Source organism: Diceros bicornis, chromosome 39 (genome assembly GCF_020826845.1).
Source record: "Diceros bicornis minor isolate mBicDic1 chromosome 39, mDicBic1.mat.cur, whole genome shotgun sequence".
NCBI lineage: Eukaryota > Metazoa > Chordata > Mammalia > Perissodactyla > Rhinocerotidae > Diceros > Diceros bicornis.
Window position 1 is genome coordinate 2,207,387 of NC_080778.1, and position 24,707 is coordinate 2,232,093.

The 24,707-nt window shown below is 39.6% G+C and overlaps 3 protein-coding genes across 5 annotated transcripts in view; 2 read left to right on the plus strand and 1 right to left on the minus strand.

Annotated features, from left to right (window-relative positions):
- The first annotated feature begins 98 nt into the window (after positions 1–98).
- PHF10 (PHD finger protein 10) lies at positions 99–19,405 on the plus strand. Of its 2 annotated transcripts, none has more exons than XM_058533971.1 (12): positions 99–214; positions 3,049–3,155; positions 5,352–5,482; positions 6,124–6,201; positions 7,470–7,603; positions 7,701–7,850; positions 8,461–8,570; positions 10,155–10,308; positions 12,868–13,023; positions 17,519–17,627; positions 17,908–18,096; positions 19,211–19,405. In XM_058533971.1, the coding sequence occupies exons 1-12, from the start codon at positions 128–130 to the stop codon at positions 19,294–19,296; spliced, it is 1,491 nt and encodes a 496-aa protein (XP_058389954.1). In that variant the 5' UTR covers positions 99–127; the 3' UTR covers positions 19,297–19,405. The 2 variants fall into 2 exon arrangements, with proteins under 2 accessions (XP_058389954.1, XP_058389953.1); XM_058533970.1 differs by having other exon boundaries at positions 102–214; positions 6,118–6,201.
- A 97-nt stretch (positions 19,406–19,502) lies between these two features.
- C39H6orf120 (chromosome 39 C6orf120 homolog) lies at positions 19,503–21,498 on the minus strand. The gene is made up of 2 exons (XM_058533972.1): positions 21,435–21,498; positions 19,503–20,931 (listed from the first exon to the last, which is right to left on the minus strand). The coding sequence occupies exon 2, from the start codon at positions 20,889–20,891 to the stop codon at positions 20,337–20,339; it is 555 nt and encodes a 184-aa protein (XP_058389955.1). The 5' UTR covers positions 20,892–20,931; positions 21,435–21,498; the 3' UTR covers positions 19,503–20,336.
- A 190-nt stretch (positions 21,499–21,688) lies between these two features.
- Positions 21,689–24,707, plus strand: part of WDR27 (WD repeat domain 27) — a 90,531-nt gene continuing 87,512 nt past the window's right edge. For both annotated transcript variants that reach the window (XM_058533974.1, XM_058533973.1), the window contains exon 1: positions 21,689–21,910. The gene's annotated coding sequence lies outside the window, so the exon portion shown is untranslated. The remainder of the gene's footprint in view (positions 21,911–24,707) is intronic.

The window sequence follows — 24,707 nt, forward strand, 5'->3', positions numbered from 1 at the left end:
GGGGGCGGGGCCCGGGCGGCGGGCGGCCCGCGCGGCGGCGGCGGCGGCGGCGGCGGCGGCAGCGGCGGCGGCGGCCGGGACGAGACGGCGGCGGCGGCGGAGGCGGCGGCGCGGGGCGCTCGGGCTGATGGCGGCGGCGGCCGGCCCTGGGACGGCGCTGTCCCCGCGGCCGTGCGACAGCGAGCCGGCCACCCCCGGAGCGCAGTCCCCGAAGGTGAGGAGGCGCCGCTCGGCGGGAGGGGGTGGCGGGCGGGGGCCGCGCGGTTCCCGCCTCAGTCGCGCTGTGAGGACGCGCGCCGCGGGGCTGCGGAGGGCTGGACGCCGCCGGGAGGCGGGAGGAGGCTGAGGAGACCCCCCACGGGCCTCGGCCGGGTCGGGAGGCCCTCGGGGACAGCGCGAGGGCCCGGGCCGGTCAGCCCGGCGCTGTGAGGGTGGCCGGTGAGGAGCCGGCCTCCCCGTGTCCCCGCGTCCCGGGGTCCGGGCAGCTTCCCCAGAGCTCGCTCCAAGAAGCCAGTGGTGGGCTTCTTGTGGGCACACCACTTTCGCTGCAGACGGAAGGAGTCTCCTCTCCTTAGTCTAGGATGGTGTGTAGGTCTAGGACATCTTTCGTCTGAGGGGTGTCGGAGGGATGGGAACTCTTCTGAGCAAAGAGCATAAACAACTGGGGCAAACAAGATAGGTGTTCAGTCAGTGGACTCAGTTTATTACTAAGTTAATACACAGCCATTCTAATATTTTCAGTGAAACTTTAAAAAAAATTGTAGTTGGTACTGTTTTCAGAAGGTAGAAAGGACTTAGTGTTTCTGAAGTCGAAGATGAATGGAGAAAAACCAAGATGAGCAGTGGAATGTCATGCATTAAAACAGTTGTTTTTAAAGTTACTAGTTTGTGACGGAAGGTTGGAATGGAGGAGTGATTTCTAAAAACCTCAAAATTTGAATTGTCATTGAAAAGTTGAAAGTAGAAGATAATGGGAAGTAGAACACTTAAGACCCATCTCTTGCCTTGAGTGTGTTGACAGTAGGAACAAGTTCTTGTTGCCCTCCCACAAGACTGCTCCTGCCTTGTCCCTGTATCCTCTGTGCTGCACAATAAAGACTCTCCTTTCTGAGGGTTTCTCAAGTGCCCGAACCTATGCAAGTGACTGGGCTGTAAGGCTCTTAATCCCCACCATTGTGCTTCCAGAGTCAGTGCTGGGCCTGGCACGTGGGGAGCGCTCAGCGTACCTCCCCACTGCGTGTCTAGTGCAGGACTTATCTGAACCTCGTGGTGGATAGGAACCTGTCTAATCTGAAGGTGGGAACCACCTGTGACTCCCATTTAGTAGATCTGGCAGTCTTAAGTACGGACTTCTGTATCAGTATCGAAGGTACAAGCAAATTCCTTTAACTTAATTGTATTCTATCATAAGTTAGGAAAGATATTGCTGTTACATCTCTCTAGGAAAAGGTCAGCCAGCTAATGTTCAAATGCATTTGCCTAGAATTTGTAATAGCAGATTCAAAACACTGCGTATGAAATTGTGGTTTCAGCTTTTTTGAGGGCTTTGTGTTTTTAACTTTTTGTCTCTTTTCGATTTTTTTGCCGAGGGGAATATACTTAAATGAATTGACGTAAAAATCCTTAAAATGCTCAGAAGCCAGTAAAATAGAAAAAAATGATACTTGAATGCTTAGAAGGAGTTATGCCTGAAATATTGAAGATGAAATGTTTCAATTGTGATACTTATTGTTAAGTGTAAATTTTGGTGAAATAGATTTAGACTATTCTCTATCTCCTGTCTGGTTGCTTGTCTTAATAGGAACATACAGAGCTCTTTAATTGAATGCTTATTTTATAAGAACTGAAAAGGAGAATATTCTGTATATTTTACTATTTGGGAAGGAATCTGAGTAACTTCCTAACAGCTGGAGCCATTTGAAACTTTCTAAGTATCATCGTAATCATATTAACTAATTTTTATTGGGCACTTAATTATTTGCTAGGCCTTGCTCTAAGTGCTTCCCATTTATTAACTCATTTAATCCTTGCCTTAGCCAAGTAACACAGGCACTATTATCATCTCAGTTTTACAGATAAGGAGCAGCTCACAGAGGATAACTACTCAGCTAGTGAAGGGCAGTGCCCAGTAATATCCCAGGCAGTCCAGCTTTGGCGTGCCTGATGAGTATACCTTACTACCTCTTTATATTCTTCTGCAGGATTGCTTTCCTTTTAATATGTAGCAAGAGAACCATGGCAAAATTGTATTAGTCTTAGAAAGCTACGTTACCTTGACTTAAAAAAAATCTGCTTTTTTAAGGCTTATATTCATTAAGCTTTCGCTAAATAATATGTGAATAAATTAATTTCCTAACATTTTATACCTCATTTATTTCCTTAATGCAGTGGTCCACCTTACAGCCTTAATATTGTTACATAATGGATAAAGTCACTTAAAAAAATTTTAAGCCTCTCCTTTTTTTGGGGGAAGGTGTGTGTTGCTATATAGATTGATGATTCTTACTAGGATATAGTTCTGCTAAATTTTTGCAATGTAAGGAAAAAAATTTAACAGGATTGGTACCCTGTTTTTAGTTCTTGTATGTCCTCTTTTTACAGGGATATAAGTATCTAAAATAGCTGATTAGAATAGCCCTATAAGCCAGCTGTAAGTTGAGTTAAACACTAAATGATCCATACATTTTTTTCCTGGCTGGGGTAGGAGGGTTTGCTTTAATTTTAGAGTGTTCCAGCAATTTTATGTGTGTATTTAAAGCAGAAGGCGTTTTAACCTTGGTTGGTAAGAAAGCGAAAGTAGACTTAGATTTACAGGTTAATTGAAAATTTTCTTATTTTGATTGTTTTGAAGATCAGTTTTTAGTTTTTTCCAGGTCTTGCCCATGCTAAATTCTTGTCTCCTGTTAATTATAATAGAAAGTTAACATTTGCGTAACCAGTTGTCCTTAGAAAGCCTTTAAGTTGAGCTTCTTAGCAAGTTTGGGAAGATACATAATCATTCTTTTCTTATTTTTCTTTTATTATTTTTTGAATCTTTTAAATGTGTAGGATGATAATGAAGATAATTCAAATGATGGGACCCAGCCATCCAAAAGGAGGCGAATGGGCTCAGGCGATAGCTCTAGGAGTTGTGAAACTTCAAGTCAAGATCTTGGGTACTGTTATTTTATTGCTTAATAATATTTTTTGTGCTATGTTTCTCCTCTCTGCATTAGCTTCCTCCTCCCCTCCCCCCAGCCCTGGCAAAGGTAATTATAAATATTGTAGAGTATTTTTTGTGTTTTACAGTGTGACATCAAAGTTGCTTTTGCTATTCAGTGTCATTTTAAAAAATTTTCTTTTATTGCGGTAAAATACACATAAAATTTACCATTTTAACTATTTTTAAGTGTATAATTCAATGGCATTAATTACAGTCACAGTGTTGTGTACCCATCACCACCATCCATTTCCAAAACTTTGTCACTACTGCAAACAGAAATTCCGTAACCATTAAGCAATAAAAATTCCCATTTCCCCTTTTCCCAGCCCCTGGCAACCACCGGTCTACTTTCTGTCATTATGAATTTGCCTATTTTAGGTACCTCATATAAATGGAATCATACAATATTTGTCCTTTTGTGTCTGGCTTATTTCAGTTAGTGTAATTTCTTCAAAGTTCATGTTGTAGCATGTATTAGGATTTCCCTTCTCTTTAGGGCTGACTTAATACTCCATCATATGGATAGACTATGTTTTGTTTATCCATTCATCTGCTGGTGGACACTTGGGTTGTTTCCACCGTTTGGCTATTGTGAATAATGCTACTGTGAACATTGGTTTATAAATATCTGTTGAGAGTCCGTGTTTTCAATTCCTTTGGGTATATACCTAAGAGTGGCATAGCTGGATCATACAGTAATTCTATGTTTAGCTTTTTGAGGAGCTGCCAAACTTTTCCACAGTGGATGCACCGTTTTATATCCCCACCAGCAATGCACACAGTTTCTAATTTCTTCATATCCTTACCAATTTGTTATTTTCTATTTTTTTTTTTATAATAGCCATTCTAGATAAAAAGTGTGAAGTGGCACCTCATTGTGATTTTGATTTGAATTTCCATAATAACTAGTGATGTTGAGCATCTTTTCATGTGCTTAGTGGCCGTTTATATATCTTCTTTGGAGAAATGTCTATTCAAATTTTTTGCCCATTTTTATGGGTTGTTTTCTTGTTTTTAAGTTGTAGGAGTTCTCTATGTATTCTGGATATTAATCCCTTATCAGATCTATGGTTTACAAATATTTTCTCTCATCCTGTGGGTTGTCTTTTCACTCTGTTGATAGTATCCTTGATGCACAAAATTTTTAATTTTGCTGAAGTCCAGATTATCTATTTTGTTTTTGTTGTTGATCATGCTTTGGTGTCATATCTAGAATTCGTTGCCAAATCTGAGATCGTGAAGTTTTACCCCTGTGTTTTCTAAGAATTTTCTAGTTTTGGCTCTTATATTTAGGTCTTTGATCCATTTTTTAATTAATTTTTGTATAGCAGCTGAGGTAAGAGTCCAATTTCAGACTTGCGTTTGGTTATCCAATTTCCCAGCACCATTTTTGAGAAAACTATTCTTTTTGTCTGTTATTTTTAATTGGATAGATGCATAAAATAGTGTCACATTCCTGCCTCTATTATCCATTGATGAAATTTAGAGGTTGAATTGGCCCAGGTCCAGAAGTCTGTAGTCTTTGCTATTCAGGGTTGGGATTGATCTGCAATACACTGGCACCATCAAACTAGGTCCATTCTCTGCTTCTGGGTTTGTGGAGTCTATGAGAACAAATAATTATGATTTATAGTTTAATTCATTGAGAAATAGGTTTTTAGAGTTCTGTTTTCTCAGCTGTTTGTGACTCACTGAACAGCAGATGGGGAACAGAAGTTGATTACTTTATACCTTGGGTGGATGAAATAGTAGCTGTGGGTGTTAAGCCCAAGAGATAGAATTCAGAACTGATATTACCACTCTGTTTTGGCCTTACAGACCTCTTAAGCTAAAAAATGCCTTTGTTCCTAACAATTGTTGAGTCTGTTTTTTGTGGTATATATAAAATGTTATTTCCATTGTACTTTTTTGTTTTGGTATTCCAGGTGGTTGTTTCTTTTCCCTCTACCTGTTTTGTAATTTTCTTTCGTACACATGAAATCATGGGAACTTTTATGTATTTGCAAAGTCATAGAAGACTGACTGAGAATTTAAATAATTAAAATAGTTTTTCAGAATCCTTAAAAATATTCTCAAAAATAAATCCTTAAAAATAAATATCCTTAAAAATAAAAATTATTAAAGGCATAATATATATTTCTGTGCTTAGCTTTAGCTACTATCCAGCAGAAAATTTGATAGAGTACAAATGGCCACCTGATGAAACAGGAGAATACTATATGCTTCAAGAACAAGTCAGTGAATATTTGGGTGTGACCTCCTTTAAACGGAAATATCCAGGTATTAAGTCTCAGTTTGTGTAACAGATTAAATCTAACTTTTAACTAATAGTAATTCTTTTTGATAAGTTGTCAACTTCTGAATATTTGAGGATGGATTATTTATAATGTATTTTATATCCTTCTGCCAGCTGATTTCCATTTACTGCTATCATCCAACATCTCTCTCTGCTATCAGTTTGCTCTTATCCCTTATAAACTGATTTAAAAGCAAAACGAGGAAAATGAAAGTCCTGGGAAAAATTTTAGAAAAAATGACTTATAGGTGTATGAACCAAGGATTGATTCTTTACCATTGTTCCTCGACCTTAGGAATGGAAGTAGCTCTATATAGCTGTATCTGAATTTGGGAAAAGCTGTACTTCATCAGCCATTGTAATATAGTTATTTATGTTACCTTCTTGCTGTGGATTATTCTGTTTTTATTTTGACTTTTATTTCTTGAATTTGTAAGATTCTTTGTGTAGTCTCTTTAATAATATTTGGAATATGTAACATGAAGTACTTTTTTAAATCTTTGAAGATTTTAACTTTTTAAAAATTTTAAAAGTTTTTTAAGCTTTTGAAAGTTTTACAAATGCATGATGTTATAAAAGCAAAAGACTTTTTAATAGTCTTTGATTCTTTTTTTTGGAGATTTAGAGCGACGAGATTTGTCTCATAAGGAGAAACTCTACCTGAGAGAGCTAAATGTCATCACAGAAACTCAATGCACTCTAGGTAATGAGAGCTTTGAATGTGAATTTTGAAAGTTGAACATTTATGAGGCAATATTGGATGAGTATTTATCTCCTTTCCTAAAATATTTTACAAAATTAATAAAACAGATGGAATTCTTTAAATGCTAAATTGTTTACTTCATTTTCGATTGTTAAAATACAAGGGAGAATGACATTTTATAGCAATATCATTTTCTAATAGCTTTTACAGAAGTGTCAAAGTATATGTGTGTTTTGTGTGTAAAACACAAAAGTATTAGTCCTTATCTCTTAAAAGGCAAATTTTGCTCAATTTTTAGTTCTGTATAATTGTCTCTATGCTTTATTTGTAATTTTCCTTTCATAAACATTTTAATGTGACATGGCTACTTTTTAATATAAAACCTTGGGAGTTCACCTCAGCAATTGGTATAAGCTGATACTATGAATTTTGAAAATTGCTTATATGACTTGTGTGTGCGTGCTGATGCTTTTGGTGAAATTGAATTACCTCTATAATATTTCTAGTGTATCTAATTTGAAGACTAAGAACTGTAATATATTGAAAAAGTCTTTGTTTTTCTCATCTAATATCCTATGTTAATTGGCACTAGTTAGTGTGCATCATTATTTAGCAATTGTTTCTAATAAAGGGCTATATGTTTATAGTACAGAGAATTTAAAAAAAGTTTGGTTGAAAAATTGATTGCTTTTTGCGACTTTGGTAATTTATTTCTTTTTAATTGTTTCGCTTTCTACTATGACTATTTTATTTATTTATTTATTTTTAAATTTTTTATTGCAGTAACATTGGTTTATAACATTGTATAAATTTCAGGTGTACATCATTATACTTCTATTTCTGCATAGATTACATCATGTTCACCACCCAAATACTAATTACAGCCCATCACCACACACATGTGCCGAATTATCCCTTTTGCCCTCCTCCCTCCCCCTTCCCCTCTGGTAACCACCAATCCAATCTCTGTCTCCATGTGTTTGTTTATTGTTGTTATTATCTACTACTTAATGAAGGAAATCATAAGGTATTTGACCTTCTCCCTCTGACTTATTTCACTTTGCATAATATCCTCAATGTCCATCCATGTTGTCAATGACTATTATTTTTTATTATTTTTGAATGTATTAAAATATTTTGCTTTGGCTATTGGAAAATCTTTTAAATGTAGAGTAGTTTGAAGAAAAAGCAAATTTTGGAAAGTGGTTTTGTCCACTCAGCCTTAAAATAGGTTCCTTATCTTTTTTTTTTTTTTTTGTCTAAAATAGGTTTAACAGCATTGCGCAGTGATGAAGTGATTGATTTAATGATAAAAGAATATCCAGCCAAACATGCTGAATATTCTGTTATTCTACAAGAAAAGGAACGTCAACGAATTACAGATCATTATAAAGAGTATTCTGTAAGTATCGAGGTGACTAGCATCTTTTATTTGGTTTGGGGAGGATGACATTTTGTAAAGTTATATGTGACTTCCAACTCTAGTATTTTTATTTCAGCAAATGCAACAACAGAATACTCAGAAAGTTGAAGCCAGCAAAGTGCCTGAGTACATTAAGAAAGCTGCCAAAAAAGCAGCTGAATTTAACAGCAACCTAAACCGGGAACGTATGGAAGAAAGAAGAGCTTATTTTGACTTACAGACGCACGTAGGATCGCTTAAATTTATTAGTCCCTGAATCTCCCTTATTGCAGAGTTCTCACTACCTCCTTTGTTATTGTTATTTTTTGTACCGGCAATGTGTACTTTTCTTCTCTAGAACTTGCCTAATAATACTCAATTTAATTTGTGTGCGTATGAGATGTCTTTTGCTTTGTGGTTGACGTTCTACTGAAATAGACTAATAGCTACATATTGTACTTGCTGTGTGTCCCAAGAGTTGTTGTAAGAGATTTCCGTGTTAGTTCCTTCAGTTCTCACGGTTACCATGTGAGGTTGAAACTAGTATTATTTCCATTTCATACATGAGGAAGTTGAGCTTCAGAGGTTTTATAAGTTGCTCAGGTCACATCCCTGTTAAGTGGTGAGCAGAAACGCACTGCCTTTCCTCAGAAATGATGATCATAGTGAAGAGCCAGACAAAACTCACCTGTACAACTAGAAACACCAACCATCCCCTTAGTTCATAGCTCCTAATGTCTCTTATATTTTTAGCTTTTTTGGGGGAGGAGTGCAGTGGAGAACAAGAGGGATTATTTTACCAAAGCCTTGATTCCTAGCATGGAATCAGTTTTGTATTTCTCTTCATGTTAACCCAGGTTATCCAGGTGCCTCAAGGGAAGTACAAAGTGTTACCAACAGAGCGAACCAAAGTCAGTTCTTACCCAGTGGCCCTCATCCCCGGACAGTTCCAGGAATATTACAAAAGGTATTCAGTGGTTTTATTTCCCATTAGTACTGGCTGTTGGTGAGGGACTTTGGAGCTTTTTGTACTTGTCTCCTAAAAGTTTTTGGCTCTATAAGTATTACCATAAGGTGTTGTATAAGATTGGTGTCAATATTCTCTATCTTCTATGGTTGTGTGGCAAAAAATGCCCTTCAACCACAATCGGAAGGTCTCCTGTCTCAGCCTGGACTGCCCATCTCCCTGCCCACCCATTTGTGCTTCTGTGACAGGTGCCAGAGGTTCTCTAGCACCTCGATCCTCAGAGTATGGTCCATGGCCCAGCAGCACTGGTATCCCTTGAATGCTTATTGGAAATGCAAACTCTCAGGCACAACCCCAGAGGCGCTGACTTGGAATCTGCATTTTTGTAGATGCCTCCATGCTTCATGTGCAAATGCAAGTTTGAGAAGCACTGGCTTAGCCTGTAGAGGAGATGAAGGAAGGAGCAGAGTGGCTGCCAGGGTGGGCATGGCCACCTGGTTGCTCCAGCCACATCACTGCCCTGGCCTGGCTGCTGCTTCCACTCCATGTAGCGAGAATACTGTTATCTCTTATTCCTAACCTGGACACAACTGAAAACAGGGCTGACAGGGTCATTTTGTTTCAAAATCTCAGCTTTTACTTCAGCTTTAAACCTTATGTTCTTTAGGATAGAGAAGATTCTTTAAAGAATAGTATTTAAAATAGACTATAGGGTCATAGTATTTGAAAGTCAAATGTAAACCATGGGTCAGCATATTTTATTTCTTTTTATTTTTGAGTCAGCAAATTATTGTAAATGATATGCAGTGTTCCAACTCCTTTGCTTTTTTGGTGGATGTCTTAGCTGAGGGAGATGCTGATCCAGTGTCTGCTGCTGAAAAAGGTTACAGAGAGTGATGCCAACAGGGCGCTCCACTGGGTGAGAATGGCATGGACGTCAGCTGGCTGTATGCAGTCCGACCCAGAGGAAGGGGTTGCCAATCCCTAGTTTCAGATAAAATAGATGATTTAAATGTGTTAGAATACGTGCTTCACAAATTGGTTTAAAATAATTTGTTACTGAAAATTTTGTTTCTCAAATACCATGCACTGCTGTGATTTACGTGTGTTAATTGATTGAACCCTCACGTCCATTCTGTGAGGTCGACTCTTAGTATCACACCATTTTACATGTGAGCAATGCCAGCACTCCACGAGCAGTAATGACTTGGGAGAGTAGGGGGGCTGGAGGTGATCAGGAAGCCTGGATTTTGTGCACGATTTTATAGTGCCCCAGTTTTACCCGTGTCTGCTGACTTTTTGCGGTTGGGGGAGGTTGAGGGTAAAAGGGAGACATTATCTTTTGATAATAAGAATCAAGCACATATTTTACACTCTCAGTCTGGTGAAAAAATGTTTAGGTTTTTTCTTTGTTACTTGGCCCTACTTGATCACCAAAATAAAAAATTATTTATTACCCGTTAACCATTTTTCAAAAGTATTTGGGGTTAATTGAGAAGATTAAGGCTATCTTCATAGCTCAAAGCTTAGTCCATGCATATTTAATAATAAAGGAAAACTGAAAGTCGCCTCTCTGAACTTTAGGTACTCACCGGATGAACTGCGGTATTTGCCGTTAAACACGGCACTTTACGAGCCCCCTCTGGATCCTGAGCTCCCTGCTCTAGATAGTGATGGTGATTCAGATGATGCTGAAGATGGTCGAGGTGATGAGAAACAGAAAAATAAAGGCACTTCGGTAATCTTTAGTAGGAGATATCTCTCTTCCCTTTAAAGTTTTGCTAATTGCTTTCCTGGAATGTCACATTGAACTTGTATCACCATCCCCTTTTTGAAAAAGGGACAGTTGTATGTAATTTCCAGAAAGCTTTCATTAAGTAAAGTTATTTATTGTGTGCGTTGATAGAGACAAGCTGTGCATGGCCTTTTGTAGGGTTATATTTAAAGTTGCTCCTTGTAGTCATCACAAGCAGGTTAGGCAAGGGCACCAAACACCACCTTACAGTCTTACCGTTAACTCTCTTGGTTTGGGGGAGCACATTAACTTGTGTTCCTATTGCTTAATTAGTAATCCTAGGCTTCCTAAGGGAAAATATAAAGGTTACTAATAGGTTGTGCTATTAGTTAGGTTTTCTGTATGACTTTTTTTTGTAGCAAAATGCACTTGCTACACAGTGGGGAAGTTGGTGTGCTCTGTGGTATTGAAGGTGAATGAAAAATATGGTGGTATAGGGTTCTGATTTTATTCGCACTGTATATTGAGCAACTGGCCATTTTTAAACTTGTTACTATAGCCAGCCTGAACTTGAGAATGCTGCCATTAAATGGGCAGTCCATTTCTTTGTTACCATTAGCTTCTGAAACATATTTAATGGTACATGTTGCATAAAATAAGACGCTATTCAACTACTAAAGTGATGATACCCCTTTCACTTGTTGTTGGTAAAAGGGGAGCTGTGGTGTGGTGAGGGTGTGATGGTGTGATGTTCCCCCACGCTGCTAGTAGGAGTGTAAATTCATCCAACATTTTGGGCAAGGATTTTGACAGTATATACCAAGATGTTTCACTTCCACAGAATTTGACTTAGCAAATACACTAATAGAATTTATTTGAAGGACCTAATCAGATGCTGACAAAATTTAATTAGAAAAATGTCCATTAGAATATTAACAGCATTTTTTATAGTGGAAATTAGAAATAAATCTAATGTCCACGATGGGCGATATATTACATTTACTTGATAGAAATGCAGTTCAAAGAATATTTAATGATGTGATTAAATGTACATAACACTTAAAAAAAATTAAAACACACACACACGTAATCCAGTTTTGTGTTTTAAAAAGTGAGGGCACATCTGTAGATAAGGTGTGTATGTGGTATGTGATGTGTGAGTCTGGTATCTATATATATGTACAAACACGTGTCTAGAAGGAAGAAAAAGGAGATAATGTTCATGTTCCCAGTAGTTGTTAACAGAGTGTTTATCAGGGTGCTTATGGATAACCTCGTTTTTTCATTTGTAATCTTCATAATTTATATAAATATAACATTTTCATTCTAATTAGAAAATTTTAAATTAAAAAATGAAGAATTAAAATATCAGATATCGAACTCCTAAACTTTGAACATCTGAAATATGTCAGATGTTGTAAATACTTGGCAGCATTGGCCCCTGCATAGTTTAACGTTATGAAAACACAAGTGTGTGCTGGAAGAACTTCTTTAGTGACCTTTATTACTCAATGAAAATACCCACACATATTTAAAACAGTGTGGTTTTTTTTTTTTTTTTGTGAGGAAGATCAGCCCTGAGCTAACATCCGTGCTAATCCTCCTCTTTTTGCTGAGGAAAACCGGCCCTGAGCTAACATCTATTGCCAATCCTCCTCCCCCCCCCCCTTTTCTCCCCAAAGCCCCAGTAGATAGTTGTACGTCATAGTTGCACATCCCTCTAGTTGCTGTATGTGGGACGCCACCTCAGTGTGGCTGGACAAGCGGTGTGTCCATGCGCGCCCGGGATCCGAACAAGGGCTGCCAGTAGCGGAGCGCGCGCACTTAACCACTAAGCCACGGGGCCGGCCCCCAAAACAGTGTATTTTTTAAATAATATTTTTGCATGAAACAAGTGTGTTCCCTTGTGACATGGCAAAGTGATGTTGAAGCTCTATGGTATGATAATAGCTGAAGTAGATAATTCTGCTTCCGTTGACTTGAGTCAGAAAACAAAGTTGATTAAGGTACTCGCTGATATAAATGGAATTAGCTATATGTTATAATGTACTTATAAGACATAAATGGTTTTTAATGTGACTTATTTTAATCTACTGGGAAAAGTTTTCCTATATTTAGAATTATCTTTTTATTTTTAAATTGATGGAACTCTAAAACGTTTTTTGAATATATTCTGTAGTTTTCAAAATTCAGACTTGGGGCCAGCCCCGTGGCTTAGCGGTTAAGTGCGCGCACTCCGCTGCTGGCAGCCTGGGTTCGGATCCTGGGCGTGCACCGATGCACCGCTTCTCCAGCCATGCTGAGGCTGCGTCCCACATACAGCAACTAGAAAGATGTGCAACTATGACATACAGCTATCTACTGGGGCTTTGGGGGAAAATAAAGGAGGAGGATTGGCAATAGATGTTAGTTCAGAGCCGGTCTTCCTCAGCAAATAGAGGAGGATTAGCATGGTTGTTAGCTCAGGGCTGATCTTCCTCACCAAAAAAAAAAAAAAAAAAAAATTCAGACTCAAAGCTGCGGGAATTCCGAGGAACTTTTGTTTGTGCCTTTGACCTGCAGGACAGCTCCTCTGGCAACGTGTCTGAGGGGGAAGGCCTTCCCGACAGCCAGGAGGAGCCTCTCCAGGGAAAACAGAGATCCAAGGACAAAGCTGCCACCCCAAGAAAAGACGCTTCCAAACGTTCTGTACTGTCCAAGTCAGTTCCTGGGTACAAGGTAGAAGAGAAAAGCCCCTGACTCAGCTTTCTTCCTGAGCAGCCTCTCTCCCTGAAACATTTTAACTTTGAATTTCAAAGTGGTGGAGCCCTGCCTGCTGCCCTGCACTAGCTGTTCCTCTGTGCTATGTGCCCTGTCAGCTTCTTTCTTTTTTGCTTTATTTTCCTGGTGGCTTTTCTATCACTTTTGGCTATGGTTTAGCTTCTGTTTTCTGTATATGTACAATTGTAAGAGAATCTTTTTTTTTCTTTTAAATAATAACCAGGCAAGTATGGATTTTTAAGAAATTATTTCATAGGCAGAACTTCATACTTTGTTTCATCAGAGTAAAGGTCATAATTATCTGATATTTTAAATATCCTAGTATTTAGTATAGCTAAACATGCTGAGCTGTAAAGCATGGGTGGATATACTGTCAGACTGAGTTGCATTTTTGTAGTGCCTTTCATTAAGAAAGATCTGGGTTTAATCTAAGGATTATTTGATCCATTTGCCAAATTCAGCTAACTCTGCGATAGAATGTAGTAAAACTTGTTATTTACGTTGTAGTGCCAAGCCTAATCTTTGCACATAACCCATGCAATTCTCTGACAAGGATTTAAACATTATTTAGTGAGGTAATTTGGCTGATAAACTTGTTAACTTTTTGATTGGGTATTCTCAGAGTAAGATAGTATGTTATCAGCAGTGTTATTATTTTTATTGTTTGCGCCTGCTGTCTGCCCCTCCCCCTTCAGAGTGTTAGCTGAGAGGTGAGTAGCCTTATTTGTATATGGGGATTTAGGAATATCATAAAAGGAGTGGAATTAGCTGCACAGTTTTGTTTTTTGGATGGTAATAGTAAAATACACAGTTCTTTTGGTCTGGAATGTATCAGACTAAGCTTTTCATTGTGGTTAGGAAGGTGTTTTGAAGGAAAGTTTTACAGTCAAGTGATGAAGAAGTTGTGCTTAGGGTGTTGTAAACACCTTGTTTTGCATCAGAATTGGGGTTGTGGTAGGTCATCCAGAAGAACAGGTTCAGGTGAGCTGCTACCAGCTTCCCTGCAACCTGACCAGAATGCTTCTAACAGTTTGTTTGCCTTTCTTTTCTCAAAGTAAAACAGCGACTTAAATTAGTGTATTCCATATTTCATTAGAAAATGCCTTTATGTAATCAACTTAAAAATACATGTTTTTTCAGCCTATGGCAAGCAAATCTTAAGCTTCATTCAGCAAGATGGCTTCAGTAGGCTGCAGCTATGTGACTTTTGTACTTGTTTTTACACATATAGGTTATCTAATTTTTTTAAACTGAAGATTTAAATTAATGCTTAATAATTAAAAGCAAATGAACTCCAAAGATTAAATTTTGGAAAGTTAGCTGGGTGTGTGTGCTACACTGTGCTACTAGTCTGATAAGAGGTTCAAATGGGAGTGTCAGCTCAAAGCACACTGTCAGTGTTGAGTAGACCTTTCAGACAATAAGCCTGGATTAATTATGGGTTAAAAAAAGAGAGAATATTGAAATAGATGTTTTAATAGAAGCTGAAAGTGAAGAACTATTCAATACTATAAGTGATTTATTATAGAAGAGATCATCTAGGTTGACCTAAATTGATAGTACTCAAAGGAGTCTAATATGCAGAATACACATTTTATAATCTTCTGTGAACATTTTTAGTACCTAAGAATGTTTCAGGTATTTCATAGTTTGGAACAACCAGTATCTAGACTTAATACATTAATGTGAACATGTTTATTAAAAGTTAACCTCTCTATGAAAAGTATTAATAAGCCAAGATGTGCCTAAATGTTAGGGTACTTCAACCTGAAGGCATATGTATAAATGTGTTTTAAAATCTGGGAGTTAAGAAAAATGATAATGTATCTGATGTCTTGCTTAATAAGAATCACTAGTGCTTGCCCTTAATTTGTAGGACAGTATTGTTTAGGTTACATTAACCTGAAATTAAAGCATAATTGTTAGGATTCAGGCCTATGTTACCAGTGTATCATTAAAATTTATAGTGTATTAGTGTTACCATATCACTTATCTTTGGTTATTTTTCAAGCAGGAATATGAATGTACTGTGAGCCTTTTATTTGAGATGCTGAGAACTATTAGAATGAGTATTTTAATTTTCTTGTCAATAGTGACATTCTGATGTTGTTGCAGTTATGAGAAGTAAAACTGACTGTCTCCATCAGACATACGTAGGGTTCTGTTCCGTTAATCTTCAGGAGAGTTCTGCACACTGTTCCCTTCCTCCTCCATCAACTCTACAGTACACCGAGAAACTAGCTTCCCAGCCACAATTGGTATCCACTGTGTAAAGTGCTGGGCTGAGCAGTGTGGCTTCTTAGAGCGCTCAGAGTGCTTGAATGAACAAGCCTTTTACATTGAGCTGTGGCCTCATCTTAGAAAATGCTGCAAAGCTCTGTCTCTGCCTCTCTCCCTTCTCCACCCCTGTCTCTCCCTTTTTTCATCAAAGTGAAGACTATTGGGTAAGAAAAATTTTAAGTGGTTTAACCAAACATGATTTTAAGCTTAGAAGTAAATCTGGAATTTTCTTGGTGTCCTTTTAATCGTAGGTGTTTAATGTATATTTTAATGATTGTAGAACTTGAATTGCTCTAGAATGTGAATGACTAGCCTTGCGTTTTATTCCTTTATACTTTTGTAAAGGATCTCCTATGAGGAGTTCTTTCTTTAGAATTTAATATTGTGTGGTTACTTCCTTGACTTTAGTGCAAGATACTAGAGTACTTAGTATGCCAGTATCTAACTTAAACTACAAGTATTAGATAAGTATATCCTTTACATTTAGTACAGGTACTATAACCAAAAGATATTTCTTATTTTGATGGATTGAGAGGTAGCTTTCTGCTGTATATTATGGCAGTTACAGATTTGATTGTACCTGAACCAGAATTTGGATCATGGAAGTGCACTTCCTAGCTATTTTTTATTTAGGGATAGGAAAACACAATGAGAACCTTATGCTTAGAATGTAGCAGGAACAAGAGGGTAACACACTGCAAGACTTAAAAGGTTTGAGCGTGTGACACTATCCTTTTGTTGGGGGAGCAGGGTATAAAGATATACGTACAGGAAATGTAGAATAGCTAACGGTAAAATTTTATATGTATGTTTTAACTTCTATGATATTTATTATTTTGTAGAGACATTTGTGATTGTTTAGTTATTGTTTTTATTATATTTATGTATAAGGTTGACTTTTTTAAAATAAATAAGTCAAAAATTATTTTTGAATGCCTCTGTCATCTTTTGCAAAGAAAGATAATTTAAAGAATAAAAAAATTAAATAATTAAGAACAAATTGTTTAGGCCTAACAGGTTTTGAAGGTGGCAGTGAGACATTTCAAAGCCGAATACCATATACAAAGTTGGAGTTTCATTTAGGCTCCTCTTTGGTTCAGTAACTTAGGAAAAGAAAATTTAAGATGCATTTGGCTGGGTTGGAATAAAATATAATAATTCTATTTAAAATAATTTTTCTCCCGGTTCATATATATATATATATATATCCACCTCTGGCCCCCATTTCCTACTTGGGCCATGCTTGCTCTTCTTTTTCTCCCACTGTCCTTACGTGTTCATATAGCATGAACATCATATCATCACAGTCAAGGCTATGATGCTGGAATGTTCTCACCTCAGTAATTTCAGATGCGGTGAATCTTCTTTTTTGTCCTTTTCCACGTGTTGCCAAGTGTTTTTTAAAGCCAAATACCTTCATTGGATTGAGCATGTTTTTAATCTGACAAATGATTAGTACTCAAAATGTGTCTTTGTATTTGAGTGATAATTTTTTTTTGCTTGTCTGAAAACTTAACTTTTCTCTTTTATGTTTTGTTTTTCACACTGAATGCATTTTCCCATGTAGGCTCATTTATTAATTTATTAGATAGGCAAAGGGAATCATCACACAGCTCGGTTTTCCACACATATTTTTGCACATGATAGTGTATGCATGAGACATCGTTCAACTAAAAATGTGAAAACATTGATTTTGTAACTTAGATTTTATAGATCTAGTTTTACAGCTTTGGAAAATATCAGTTTTTAAACCAAATCAGTATATAAGCTGCTTAAAACTGAGTCGTTTTTTAAATAATAAGCCTAACTTACATGAATAGTCATTTGGTGCGTAGCTTTTCTCTTCCAGTTAATAGTGTGATTTGACATTGTATTTAGTCTTCCCTTCCAGTTCATTATAAAGATCTCACTGTGCATGTAGGGAGTGTAGAATGCTACATTTAATCCTAACACAGATCATGCAGTTAACAAAATTTAAAGTGAAATCTAATAAGGATTTAGTCAGTAGGCCATTGCATGTTGAACGCAGACTCACGTCAAGTTACGTCTTTCAAAAAGGTCGTCATTAGCAAGTTACCAAAAGTAAAGATAAGGCATTACAATAACAGAATTCCTTTTGAACACATAGTAAGTTCTTCTGGCATGAATTTATAGCCCTCTTCTACCCTTCCAGCCAAAGGTCATTCCAAATGCTCTATGTGGAATTTGTCTCAAGGGTAAGGAGACCAACAAGAAAGGGAAGGCTGAGTCACTTATCCACTGCTCCCAGTGCGATAACAGCGGTAAGTATTGGCATGTCTTAACTTTTTAACCACTCTGTTGCTTCAAAAACTAGGATTTTTAGTTGTCAGATAGACTTGAACCATAGAATCATCAAATATAGAGGGCAACTTATAAGGTGTAGATGAAGTCCATGTATTTTCTTCTACACTGTATTTTCAGTTCTCTTCTGCGATTAAACATTGTAGCCCTTCTTGAGAAATCTCAAAACTAGCATTTTATTATGCTATATTAAGTTAAAAATTCTTGTGTGAAATACTACTAATATTGGTTTTGGTTTAGGCCATCCTTCTTGCCTGGATATGACCATGGAGCTTGTTTCTATGATTAAGACCTACCCATGGCAATGTATGGAATGTAAAACTTGCATTATATGTGGACAACCCCACCATGAAGAAGAAATGATGTTCTGTGATGTGTGTGACAGAGGTTATCATACTTTTTGTGTGGGCCTTGGTGCTATTCCATCAGGTAAAGATGAAAAAAGAAGGAACATAATCTTTGAGTGAAGGGACTCTCCCAGCATTTTTGTACAGGCTTCATAAACACCATAATGACACGAAGGGCCTGTAGACCCCTCTGTTGACAAGACGTGACCAACGCTGTGATTACCCAGATCATGTCCACCTGCTTTTCATCCCTAGACAACCCAACTAAAGGACACATGAGATGTCAAGGTGCCTAGTCTAAGTTTTGGAAATAGAGCTCAATGTACAGAATGAGCCAGTGTTTTTCTACTGAAATAGCTAAAGCAACAGCATCAATTTGTTTCAAAGCCTTGATTTTATTTTTATGTCACCTATTTAGAAACTTAACAAAATGACTGCTATGCCTGTATACATGTTAAACCAGATTTTTATAAATCAAGGCAGCTTGACAATTCCAGAAAACTTTAGAATGAACAGAGGATCGAAGAATAAATCACAGTAATTGGACTAAAACATTACACATAATTGTGTAACTTTAGAACTCATTTGCATAGTTAATACTGTATAATACTTTATATAAAGTATATGCCTAGAACTAAGTTTCCTGGGAATCATTAAGAAGCAAGCAACTTAAAGTTCTGTAGTAATTCAGATCAAGTACATAGTACAGTTTATCAATGTGCTATCAAATACTTGGTAAATTTTAAAGTGCTGTGTCGGCAAAATACACCAGGACTTGAGAGGATGCTGTTAAGATACACAGCTGCCAGTGAGCAGCAGCGAGAAAGGCCGAAAAAAAGCCAAACTCAAGAACAGGTTTTATAAGGATTTGTATTACTGAACTTTTTAAGTGTGATCGTGTTTGGATTTCAGAAAGGATTTTAATAATTTTTTAAAGGTTCCTATTATAGCATTGCTCCTCTCACCATGCCTCCCCCCCACCACTTGCACTGAATTTCACAGGACATTGATTACACTAATCATCTAAAGGGAAGTTTACATTTTTCTCTTTATTTTAAGGAATTCATTAGTCCCCTTCCCACCATACATCCACAGAGGACTGTCATTAGTGATAGCTAAGGAACAAGAGCAAAATGGGTTTAAAATTCAGTGCTAAAAAATTAAATTTCATTCTGTATTAACAATTTTTCTCCTAGGTCGCTGGATTTGTGACTGTTGTCAGCGAGCCCCCCCAACACCCAGGAAAGTGGGCAGAAGGGGGAAAAACAGCAAAGAGGGATAAAATAATTTTTTGACCCCAACATTGTAATATGCATTTAAATGAACTATTTGGTGCCAATTTATTTACAACATTCTCATTTTTATTCCAATAAAAGATTTTTGAAATTAACTATTTGCTTAAAATCTGCAAGTTGATTTATTTCTATTATAAGCTACTCTTGCCCTTGAAACCAATTTCAGGTAGAGAAATAATTAATCTTCCAAAAGGTTTTTATATCTTAGTACTTTGACTCTCTCTGGAAATTCAGTGGAAATATTAGGCAGCTTAATTTGAAATACTTTTCTTTTATTAGCCTGAAAGTTACTTTTACTTTTATGAAATTTTCCTAATCTACATTGTTTCTGGCCTACCATAAGTAGCATAAGAAAGTTATTTAGTAACGGAACAATTTTAATAAATAGGTAGCCCAAGATGTTAACATTACAAATGACCTGATGAGATTTGGTGCAGCTGATTTTACAACTGCACAGAAACACCACCAGCCTGCCAGGAAATCCTGTTTACATAGGAGGTACCATCCCTACTTGGGGTGGAGGCATGGAGCTTGTGTCCATGCTCAGGCAAGCATGAAGAAATTACATCTCAGACTTGCTTTTAGTAACTCTTCAAAGCCTACACATTGTAACTTCATTTAGAATCTGTAACTAGAGTAAAATTATAAAGCTATCAGCCTTTTAATGTGATCTGTGTAACTGCATGAAAAGTTGCTCTATTTTGATTTCTTTTATATAAACCTAAATTACTGCAATAATCATTCTTTTTAGTCTCCTGACAAACTAATCAAAATGGAGTTTAAACATTTTATTGTTCATATTTCTTTTATAGGAATTTTGATCTTTAAAAGGAAATAAATATCATGTTTGCTGCTTTTCCTACTTTTGGGGTAACTGAGGTAACAAAACAGTATGGCTTTATTTTTCCATCCCCCAACTAGAAAAGGTAACCAGAACTCCAACCAGGTGAGAGTAGCTAGGTTCACAGCAAACTGCAGTCAACTTCACAGATTAAGGGTATTAAACTCCACAGTATGTTCAGTGAAATCAAAAAAGAATTTCAAGTACCAGCTTCAAAATACTAATTAATATTGTCCAGAGAACGGATTCCTCTTCTTGAGATGCATCTTCTGGAGCATAAGCGTGCTTATGACTCGTATCGGTGCCATCCGAATACGCCGTCTCACCGAATGGGTACTGTTCGATGGTTCGGTCATAGTAGACTTTCATTTCAAATTCGCTCTCGTGGTGAGATGGGTGTCCGTAAATCCCTATCCCCACAGGGCGCTGGAAATGCGCTGGAATAAAAACGACGTCGTGGCCACAGGTAACAGACTGCAGTTCATAGTCATCAAAACTCGGGTGGAGGGTGCTGTCAGACACGTACAGGTCTGCATCGCCCTTTAAGCTCTGCATCTTAAGAACTATCTTTCCCTCATGATTTAACCGCAGATAGCTGTAATTCCCGGCTCCTATCTGACCCTGCACAACATGCAGAAGGATCCATTCTTCTGGAACTTCCTCCTCGTCAGAGGCATTCACCAAGGACACAGCTTGAGACGCTAGCAGTATCAGGAGCGCGCTCTTCCAGGGAGCTGCCATGGTGGTGACACCTAGCGCCGCAACCTCATCTGTGAGCGGTCTGCAGATAAAAGCAAGGACGCGCTCAGCACGCTGTTTACACCTGGGGCAACTCTGAATGTCAGGGCAGGACACGTCCGTCCAGGCCACCCGCCGGGGCTCAGACTTCGGGCGGGTCCTGGGCGACCTCTGCGGCCCGCTGCCCTTGCCCCTGGCCCAGGGAAGAGGAGGGGAGAGCATGGGGAGGGGAGGAGAGAGGATGGGGAAAGGAGGGGAGGGGAGAGCACAGGAGAGGAAGGAAGGTGCTACGGAGGGGATGGGGAGAGGATGGAGAGGGCAGAGGACCGGGAGGAGAGGATGGAATGGGGAGGCCGTGCAGGGAGGAGGCCCACGGGGAGAGGAGGATGGGAGGCCCGGAGGGAAGCGGGGGCCTAGGTCGGGTGCGGGCGCGACGGGCCGGGGCCGCCTGGGGATCCCGGAGCGCGGGCCGGGCTGAGGGGCGGCTCCGGGGAGCTCCGCCGGGAGCGGAGGGGCGGGAAGGCCGGCCTCCCGCCACGCACTCACCCCTCTCCCCGCAGGGCGCCGCGCCAGCAGCACCGGGCCGGGGCCGGGCGGCCGCGCCGGACGAGGCGGAAGTGAGGCGGCGCCCGGAAGTGAGGCTGTCCGGAAGTGGTGTGGCAGCTGTGAAGTGAGGCCTCGGGGCGGGGGAGGGCGGCCTCCGGGCTCTCGCGAGAATGGAGCAAGTGGCGGGGGCGCTAAGGGGCGTTGGGCTTGTAACCAGGGCGACGGGGCGAGGGCGGGGCGCAGGCCCTAAGCTCTCGGGTGCTCACCTGACAGAGCGTCCACCTCGCGGGTCCCCAGGTGAGAGGCAGGTGTGCCCAAGGGCCCCTTGTCCGGGCATCTGTTCCCTGTCCTGTGCTCCCCTGACTGAGGGACCATCTCGAGAGTCACCAGGTGACAGGCAGGTGCGCCCGAGGGCCCCTTGTCCAGGCACCTGTCACTTCTCCTGTGCTCATTTGACTCAACATCCATTTCGCCAGGTGGGCACTATGTGTGGGTGGGTCCTCTGGTGAGAGGCAGGTGCCGAAGGGCCCTTGTCCAGGCACCTGTTACCTGTTTTCTTTTCCTGTTAAAAACATGGTACTTTGTGAAATGCTCCGAAAAGAGGCTTCAAAATGGAGTTTTGTTTATATTCGGGATTTATTTTGTTAATTTGGAATATGGGTTAAGGGACACCTATTGGCCACTGAAAAAGATTTCCCTAAGAAAGATTATGTGCATTTTAGTATCACACTTTTGTGTGGATTCCAATTCTTGTGTTTCATTTTAGAACCTGCTGAATCACTTTTGTGGAAACAAGTGGCATATAAATATTAAAAATATATGGAGTCAGCCTGGTGCTGTAGCGGTTAAGTTTGCCCGCTCCACTTTGGTGGCCCGGGGTTCCCAGGTTAGGATCCTGTGGCAGGCGTCGCACATATAAAGTAGAGGAAGATGGGCACGGATGTTAGCTCAGGGCTAATCTTCCTCACCAAAACACAAAACCAAAAACATGCAATGACCCTTGTGCCCGTTTCTATAGAACCTGAACTCTGCCAAGTAGCTACAAAATTTGTGGGTTAGTCAGGATGTAATGGAGATTGGCATGTGTTGGGTTAAAGAGTGTGTATGTTGGCACATTGAATTGTTACGTTTGCAGTCACTTATGGGTGTGTAAAAGTGGCATGAAGGTCTAAGGCTGATTATATTTTTGGGGTTGACTTGACTGAAGTTGAGAGAAGCTGCATCCAGGTGGGTAGTGACTCACTGGTCTTACGCTAATGATGGAGATGGCACTAGTGGGGCTGGAATACCAGAGAGTGGATGGGACATAGGGATACATCTGGATCTGTTTTGAATCATTAAAGAAGGAAATGATTTTAAAACGTCGGTATGATAACTGTTAGTAGTCAATGATTTGTGCTTACTTGGTAAGTCACAGGCACAAAAGTGCAAAATCTGTAGGCTATAAGTCATCCTGGCCAGCAGAAAGAGGGTATAGATTTTTTTTTGGTTAAAGCAACTAAATATAAAAAGTAGTATTACCTTTTAAAATATTTAACAATTTAGGAAAGAACTTAAAGACAAAGATATGCCTGGGTATAATTTGATACTGTTTCCACACCTCTGTTATCAGTCCTTGCTCCGTTTTATACTAGTTCCACCCTCAGGATATCTAGAGTTAGAACCTCTCTCCTGTTCTGGCTAAGGTAGAGAACTTTATATTTTCTTTTGCTACAAAGTAAAGCGTCAAGGACACTTTAATTATGGTGCTATTTGTCACTTTACCACCGGAGCTCAGCATGCTGTCCAACCAGCATGTTACATTTTCCTCACTCAAGAATGAGACAGAGCATTTCTGGCTTGCTGAGCTGCTAAAAGAGAAAGATTATGATCTTTTCTAATCAGAAAGGAGTAATTTCTCTTTCTAAAAGTATACATATACACATATGTACATAGAGAAAAAAACAGAACAAGGTGCACAGGGTTTTAACAGTGGTGCCCCTTGAGTAGTAGAAATAATTATTTTTTTTCTTGTATGGATTTTCTAATTTTGTACAATTCACATGCACTGCTTCTGAATCACTAAAAATGTCTTGAATGTACAGCCTCCAGTTACCTAGGATTACTGTCTGCTTTGTGTTTACTGACTTAATTTTAAAACAATGGTCTCTCCAGCAGCCATTTGTCACTGCGTTTTCCTGAAGTACTTACATAGTCTTAGAATCCCGTTAAAAAAATAACTTGAGTGTAGCCTCTCAGGCTTGTTCCCGTGCGTGTATATCAGACTCTTACATTGGTTGTCCAAGGGGAATGTGCAACAAGGAGAGGAGGTGGGCGGGGAGGGAAAGTTTAACTGTAGTATTTCTGTATTGTTTAAGAGTTTTGCACTGTATTGCTTTTGTAAGCAAAAAAAGTTAAACAATTTATATCAGTAAGGGTAGGCTAGTGCTGTGGCAAACAACCCTGACAGATAATTGTATGTGTCTTGCTCACACAGTCCTGTGTGGCTGCTCAAATCAGATCACGCTTTTAGGCGTTCCCTCTTCCGTTCCCTCTTCCTTAGGCTCTCCAAATCCTCTCCATTTAGTCAGTGCTTGGGGGAAGAGAAGAGAGAATCGCGTATGGGAGGGTTTTATGGGCCAGGCTTGTAAGTGGCCTACGTTACTTATGCCCGCATACTCCCTGTCCCCGCTGCCCTGGCCAGAGCTCAGCCTCGTGGCGGCATCTAGCTGTAGGGGAAGCTGGATCATGTAGTTTCCAGAAGGAAATGGAATGAATTGTTGAACAAGGGGAAGCACTTGTCATTGCCTCCCTTCTGGTGACCAGACATCTGCTTCTCTCTTGAACCCACATAGAGAACTCACCTCCCCAGGGCACACATCTAGTCACGGCATCCAGCAGGACACAGAACATCTCCCAGCATGGCACAGTTCTCTCCATCAGGCCCCCGATATGGTTCCTCATGGTCCGGGTGTTACCGGATACATACCCAGGTTCTTTATCTGCCACACAAGAGGGGCCAAATACAACTAGAACACCAGGCTTATGGCAAGGAAAGAGTTTGTATTTCGGGTGACGTCAGCCGGGAGACGAGAGCTCTCAGATTTGTCCTGTCTCCCCGAAAGTTGGGAGGCAAGGGGTTTTAAAGGTTGTGAGGGATGTGGCTGCTGGTAGGGAGGGGGAGCCTGTGGCCTTGCTGGTTGGCGCTTTCCCACCAGCCTGCGTTTGGCCTTGTGAGGCTGCTTGGAGGGAGGAGGATGGTGGATAAGGGAATTGCAAGTGGGTGTCCTTCAA